A 7,702-nucleotide genomic window follows, 5' to 3' on the forward strand; every position below is an offset into this window, starting at 1 on the left:
TTACTTCACGATAGAAACAGTATTTTCATGTTGGTTTCCAAAAAAGTGCAAGAAGAATTGAAAAGCCGTGCTAACGTGGACAGGGACAAAGATGTAAGCAGTGTATAATACCATAGCTAACATGGTAATGTTGAAAGTGTAGAAGAGCAGTTTCTCCCAGGGCTCCATGAGATAGCTGCAGGTGATCAGTTCAAACTGGCAGTACAGCCAATAGAGATAGTTCTTCATGCTCTTAATATCCATCTTCAACTTTGTGCCGCTTCTGAAAGCCTTCCCTATTACAATAAAGGATAGTTAGCAGAAATAGGAACCTTACCAAAAAAAAGGCAAAAAAAAAATAAAAACATCGTATGGGCAGCAACTCCATGCTACTCAGTTTGCTCATACTGACCATTTTTAGTAAATGATGTTTTAAAAACACAAGAGATCTAAAATTCCAAGATAGCAAATACATTTCAGAGCATAAAACATGATCAGATAGTAACAGACTAGCATGAGTCATTATTTTACCCCGTCCCAAAAAAGACTTCATTTATATTCCTTTTTCCTTTCCTACATTCAGTTCTGAACATGACAGTCCAATTTAGACCACTGTGTACTGGGCACCTTTATTTACCAAGGAGGGTCCGCAATATCTCTTTTTTCCAGAAATCGTTTACCCAGTAATTGTTGCAATTCTGTTCTCCAAGCTAAACTCTACTTTCACAACTTTGCCTTGCACTGGATTATTTAAGACTCTGTTGAAGCAGCTTAATTCAAAAAGCACTTCAAACCCTCTCTCCCACACCACTCGTGGATTTTGACATAAAACTTGGCTAGAAGTCTGATTTCTACTACTGGAGACTGAATTTTGTGTCTTATGCTTCAGTCGCTGGTGGAATGCAAACTGGGAGTATGCAGAATACCACACATAGAGAACTACAATAAAAGGATACTAGATACAGATAATCCAGCTGCTTCTGCAACAGAGATTGAATTGATCTGTTGCCAGAATGAAAACATATAAATTTATTTCAAAGCTTTGTGTTCAAATTAATGCTAATAATTATTGAGTGTTACATTATATAGTTACCAGAATACAGAACTGGAGAGGTAAAAGCAAAACAGGGCTATTTCAGTTCCTAGTGCTCCCTGTCATTTGGTAAATAAGAGGAGACAAAACAAAAACTGTGATTTCCCACTTTTTAATTGGAAAGTTAAGAACTTCTGGTGGTATCAAGATCTGTGGGAAAAAACCTATTCCACAACTTAAATACAACTTCATAGATCTATATAGAGTGGGATTTTATCCTAACAAAAGCCTCTTCCTAAAATTTTTAGAAAAATTTTCCCCCACCTTTTCCATTTTACTTCCATAGCTTCTCCACCTCTTTTCTGCCTGACAGATGAGATAAACTAGATAATGCTTCTGTTGTTAAGAAGTATTTTAACTGCTTTTAGCAATATCCTTACTATATCCATCACATTTCTGTACATTACATGCAGTTTTTACTAAGTCTAGGTTATACTTAAACCTCTTATCATCAAATGTATTGCCAAGCTACTTTGAGGAAAGACTTTTCTTACAAAAAATTGATTTTGTAAAAAGCAGAACTTACCTCACTTCTCCCTGATGACAAAACGGCTAGGTGAGAGATGCTTCCTAACACATCTGCCTTTTGCAGCTGAACAGCTCCTATACAGATTGAGAAGCAGAAACAATTAGCTTTGATCCTCAATTACAGAGTGTGTCCTCCACACCCCGCCCTTCTTCACTATTGCTAAAAAGTCCTCTGGCCAAAGCTCTCTGCATTATGCAACAAGGACAGCCGTCGTCTTGCTCGGTACCGGGCTCTCATGACAGCATTAATTTGATAATTTGTACAAAGCCAGAGTTGAAGAACTGCAGGTAAGGAGGAACATACAAGGCCAAAATATTATTTAGGACAATCAGCAAAAAATGTTTACAATTAGTGCCGTCCGTAATTTCGAATCTCAAAAAATACCTCTGCTTCTGTGGGACTTCACGATGCAGACTGCCAAAGTTCCTACAAGGTGCAATTTAACATCCACGCAAAAATATGGTGTCAGAGTTAAGTAGCCACAAAAATGTAGCTCAATTAATATGTCACAGGAAAGTCTCCAGTGAAGCCACCACCTCCTGCAACCTTTGATTAATACCACTTTCAGACACTTCCCAGTCTTCTCTGTGTCAGTATCTCCTAGCCCCGTATACACACCTCAGTTGTCCTCATCCAGAAAAACCAAAGCGGAGAGAATACGTGGACAAGGTTTCTGCAAGGAAAAGATGGTGAGTTTTTCTTAAAAATGCTACAAAGTAAAATCAAGCCACAAATGCTTGAGGCATTTTAATGATCTAATTGGACAAGTAAATTAGGTAGAAATCTGCATAATACATTACGTTCTAAACTATCTGCCTGCAGTCAAATCATTTCCAAATATGAATCAGCTTCATTTTGGGAGAATATGCCACAAGCAATGGCTAAGGCATCTGAGCCTCACCTTCCTTCTTCCATTCCTTACCAAACACAGCCTGAGCTGATCTATTAGTAAATGTTGACCTACTCCCTCAACCTTTTTTCCCTCCCCTAGTTTTCAACAAACTAAAGTTTTCTGTTTGAAAAATGTCCACTTTTCATAGAAAATTCAGAAACGGCAAACCACTGCCCCTGGCAGCAGTAGTCAATGCCCCATGCCCTACCTTTCTCCTGCAGAGAGGAGTGCATCTCCCGGGCTGGACGAACTACTACATCTGGAAGATATAATGTAGGTTGGGGTCTAGAGAATAGACTCATCAAATGTGAAATATAATTGCCCTGGAGTAGTGCTGCAGGATTATTATCTCAAGAGTTTCTACTTTCAAGCAGACTTTTTCAGCTACGTATTTCAATGAATATGGAGGGCTGGGGTGGAACGAGGAGTTTTTTAGGGTTTTTTTCTATGAAAATGTTGGTGAAAAACAGCGTATACATAGGAGAAACAATATTTGACTATCACAGTGCCCACGTTCTTGGCAGGCCAGCATCTCTGCTTCATGTTACCTTCCCTGCAAGGTGGGTCAGCCTCTTCCGAATCCTTTAGCAAGGAGTGGCAGAGCACCAATTACCGGGGCAGACGAAGGCAGGGCTGTCACCTCAGTGCTCTTTAAAGGTGACAAAAAACCAAAAAACATTTGCATAAAAGCCAGGAAAACTCAGGTAGGTACTTCTGCTGTTCTCAAGTGCAAAACTGTAGAGATGTTTTCATTCTTTTCAATAATTCTCCACCAGTTCTTTCAATAACAAATTCCCTGAGTTGAAACAATGCAGAAAGTGAGACTTGCCTGCGTTTGCTTTAGTTCTAACAGCTTCAAAAAGTTTTTACCTGACAGCTGAGAGCCATTGTGAAAGAGAGAGGTGGTAGTGCAGAAGGTCAGGTGATTTCACAGAAATAAAACATTGGGGTAAGCAGAATCCATTCCCAACGTGATGCTGTAAGCAGATCTTGGACGGTGGTATGTAAAGCCCCCAGGCAGCCTCTCCCCCTCACTTTCTGAGCAGCCACTCCTGCTGCTTTTCCCCCAAGGGGAAATAAGAACTCATGAATACCTTTCACAATTCGTAATCAGATGTGTATAGCTTCACTCAGAATACAAAATTTGCCTGAAATGTCTACCTTTTAAGGCAGTTTTAGCCTATGTGCTTTAAAATACTTTTCACCACACAGAGAAGAAACAGAAATAGTCTTCAAGATTAAAAAAAAAACAAAACCCCAACCAATAAAAAAAACAACCAACCAACCAAAAAAAACCCAAAAAATCCCAGACAAAAACATACTGCTACATTTGGTAAGACACTGTGACGGATGACTGCAGACGCATGGTGAAAGCATTTTTTTGCAAAGATCTTACTCTGAAGAGCAGGAAAGAGACTCTCCTGGTAGCACTCTGTCCCAGAGCGGCTGGTCCCTTGTTTTCAGGTCTCTTGATCGTGTTGCCCACACAATTAAATTTCAAAATCTCTTTTTACTGCTTCTCATTGTGGTTTCCAGCCAAACAAATTCAAACACAGCCATATAAAAGTCATACAGTGACACAGCAACAATTCTCCCTAGCAAGGGAAACATGAATTAAAAAAGCAAACCAGAAATATTCAAATTACCACTGCACTAAAGGAAATCACCAGCCTCCCTTTTTTAAGTTCAGTGAGGTTCCCCATATGGAAAAGCAGCAACTTCTGGCTTATATAGAATTTAGCAGATTAGCTCCATAAGCAGAATTAAGGGTTTTTTTCCTATTATTTCATGCCTTATAATGGGATCCTCTGATGTCTAATAAGGTGTACCCATACTGAGGCATTTGCTCTGCATTTGGCTTCAGAATGGCTGTCTTCTGTGTGGCTCCTCTGCTGTCTGGTGAGGACCACGTAATAATGCTGCTTTTCTCTTCTTGATCATCTCTTTTAACAAAATTTATATCTTTAATTTCAGTACTTCTTTTCCCAATTTAACTGAATTTGGTCATGGGTTAAAAAGTATGGTATGTGGGAGTATAGAGAGATAGAGGTAATGAAAGAAAATAAGCCTCATTTCCGTAGAAGATCAAGCTAAAGCAAGCTAAAATATCTCTGCCTCACACCTATACACTGTGGTAAGTCATTCACCTGTCTACTTAAAATTAAGACACTGGAAAATAATCAAAGCGGAAAGTCAAGGTGATCAGGAGAGCTTTCTCTCTAACCTACCCCATCTGTGTATCCTCACAAAGCAAGGCACAGACAAGTTTGTTTTGTCACAATAGTATACTTGAGTTTGTTTGATCCCTTTTCGCTCCCGCACCGTTTGGAAAGAATGGAAAGAAGCAACGATGAATTATTAACACTCTGGGGAGGCAGCCTTCTGCAGCTCTGCGACAGCCAGCATCTGCACGTGCCCTAGTACAAGCTCCTCTGGCTGCAGTCCATAACGTGGTTCTTCCTGGCCTGGCAACCTTTTCCTGCCTGGCAGGGACAGGACACATCAGGGAACTAGTCCGGCCTGGCAGGACAAAGACGTGCCAGCGTCCTCAGTCCGCGCACAACCTGAGCACACAGCTGCGGGTGCTGGAGGAAGGGACGGGATGGAAACTCGTGACAAGGGCAGGGAGATGGTGGGAGCCTGGGCAGGCCAAGGCAGCCCAGGCAAAGATGAGCTTAACCTGCTGCATAAATAGTGGTGCCAACCTCCTCCTATGAACATCTGCAGCCTCTGACAGTTATCCGCTGTCCTCAAGACACCTGAGCACCAGCTTCACGGCACAGGCAAAGAAACTCAGCAATAAGGAATGGCTCGTATAGTGAATTGTTAGCTTGACGTGCCAATACAATCAAGCTGCACCAAAGAACCTACAGAATATACACTACTGTTCTTTGGAAAGGAGAAAAATTGCCTTATAGTGTAGAATAGGCCAATTCTTAGAAAGGCCCTGTTCTGCATGGTGTAAAATATCTGGCATGCAGCTCCAGAAATCCCAGCACCAGACAACAGGTTTATCTGGAGCAGTATCACACCTGGAATCAGGCTATATGACACGTAACAACTAGGTGAGGAATGTATCTTGGCTCCAGCTTATAGGGGCTTGACTTACTGCTGTTTGTAATGCAAATAACACATTTTAATTATTACATTGTTGTCTGCAAGAGTCATACGATTTCCCAGCATACTTCCCCACACCTGGCTAGACAAGTTCAGGAACTTTTTTAACTCTACATCAAGACAGGTAATTAAGTAAGTGAAAACTATGGAGGCTAGTGAGCTCCAAAAGCACAAGGAATATGCGTAGTTGGCCCAGAAGGATTAGGCACAGACTATTTCAATTTCAACCTTGAAGTAAGATGATATCATATCATTTAACATGTCGCGAACTGAGCATTTCATAAAAGTCAGACAGTTAAGCATGTCAGCTGTGAAAAGCAGTGAACCTACATCTTCCCAGTTGCAATTGCTTATCTTACTATACAGCTCACTCACATAATTTTTTTTTAGCTACCACCAATGCACAGGGAACTCCACCAAAGCAAGTTTCTTCTGCCCACCAGTGTCCCAGCAGTATATAAAGCACATTCTTCTGGCAGCCTGCTGTCGCAGTTCTTGCATGCCTGGTCTTTCACTGAGGTCAGGGGCTCTTCTCTAAGTGTGGTTCAAATTCAACACATTTTCCAGCTCCAGGCTGTGCCTTGTTCCTTCACCTGGCAGGCTTTCACATCCCTTTAGGAATAGAAAAGATAAGGGAAGCTGTATGTTCCTGCACTGAGCCGCTGAGCTCTGCTTTCTCCCTCGTTTCTCTAAGCTGTTAACAATGTTTATCAGTTTCAGTTCTTTTCCCCAGTGTTGCCCATGCTGTGGTATCACTCAGAGTGTAAGTGATGTTGTTTCAGGTGCAAAGCAAGTACCACTGAAAAGGAAAAGCTGCCTAAAAGGACTTTAAAAGCTAGAACTGTACAGCTACAAAGCCATGACTGTGAGTTGCAGAGCTGAATGCCCCGCCTGGGACTAGGAGCTGATTAAACTCTGAGTTCTCCTAAGACCAAGATTCTCCCGTTCTGTAATTTCTAGGATCATTCTGTAGCTTCACTTTAAAATAAGGGTGATACAACCCTAGCTATCTTGCAGACCTTCAGCACTCTTTATACGAAGTGACTGAAGCAGTAAGAAGAAATTTCATTTGGCTTTTAGTAAAGAAATAGCTGTGGTTCCTCTTTATTTTAGACATTTTTACAAGCATACAGCAAATCATATGCACAATGACAGTCATAACAAGCACGGTTCTGTCAAATACTATGAAAGAATTTATTAACATAGGACTTGAAAAAAAAAAGTGCATTTTCTCAATCAGATTGTTTATTCTGTATATTATTCTAAAATCATACTTCCTGTCATTAGCCTATTTGTCAGGTATACAGAAAATTACATCAGAATGCCCTGCTAAAAGTGACACCACAGTAGAGTGGCACAGGATGGGGATCGGGGACTTTCCATTAGCACTGCTCAGGTTCATCACATCCTCCTGCACTCCCATCTCGTTTCTTCTCCTCTCCTCATTCAGATCAGAAGTACATGCACCTCTGGTGCACAGTCTGAGTAAACATTTCAACTACATACTCCAATGAAATTCTACCTTTAATTAAGAACTCTGAAGCTGACTCCCAAGTACTCCTGCAGCAACTGAGTGTCGAGAGATGACAAAAAACTATTGCAAACTTCAGTTGTGCTGCCAGCAAACACAGTTGTCTCCCACGTGTGTGGAGTCGAGGGTTTCTATATATAGGCTCAGGATGGCAACAGCTGCAGTCCCGATGTGCTCCATTAACGCTTCATCACTCTTCCAGGAAGACACTCAGCTGCCTGATTCTGTCACAGGCATTGAGGGAATCCCAAAGCCTTCGTGACTTAGCCTAGTAGCAAAAAAGGCAAAAAGGGCTCTTCAGCGGGCAACAATTAATTTTAAATCATTGCAGCATGAAACCCTCCCTCATCTAATGCTGAAACCACAGGAAACAGTGCACTGGGTTTGGAATATGCAAAAGAACATTCCACTTATGGAGCATCAAAAGGATAATGACTGTGTGCTTGATTCTCTCTCCCAGGTATGTCAACACATACCCAGCAAGGGCTAAGAATCCACCAGAACTGGTGCACTGTACAGAAGATTCCTCTGTAAGATAAATTAGCATCGGGCGAGGTCCAA

General features: G+C 41.3%; 1 protein-coding gene across 1 annotated transcript; it reads right to left on the reverse strand.

The window, feature by feature from the left end:
* On the reverse strand, positions 1-561 carry LOC142085470 (serine palmitoyltransferase small subunit B-like). Its single transcript, XM_075157448.1, has one exon. It carries the CDS (start codon positions 241-243, stop codon positions 1-3), a length of 243 nt encoding a protein of 80 aa, XP_075013549.1. The 5' UTR covers positions 244-561.
* Positions 562-7,702: the final 7,141 nt, after the last annotated feature.

This window comes from Calonectris borealis, chromosome 9, assembly GCF_964195595.1.
Source record: "Calonectris borealis chromosome 9, bCalBor7.hap1.2, whole genome shotgun sequence".
NCBI classification, from domain to species: domain Eukaryota; kingdom Metazoa; phylum Chordata; class Aves; order Procellariiformes; family Procellariidae; genus Calonectris; species Calonectris borealis.

What these genes read in the sequence shown, in the direction of transcription:
- LOC142085470 (XM_075157448.1), bottom strand. Translation starts at nt 243, where the DNA reads ATGGATATTAAGAGCATGAAGAACTATCTCTATTGGCTGTACTGCCAG.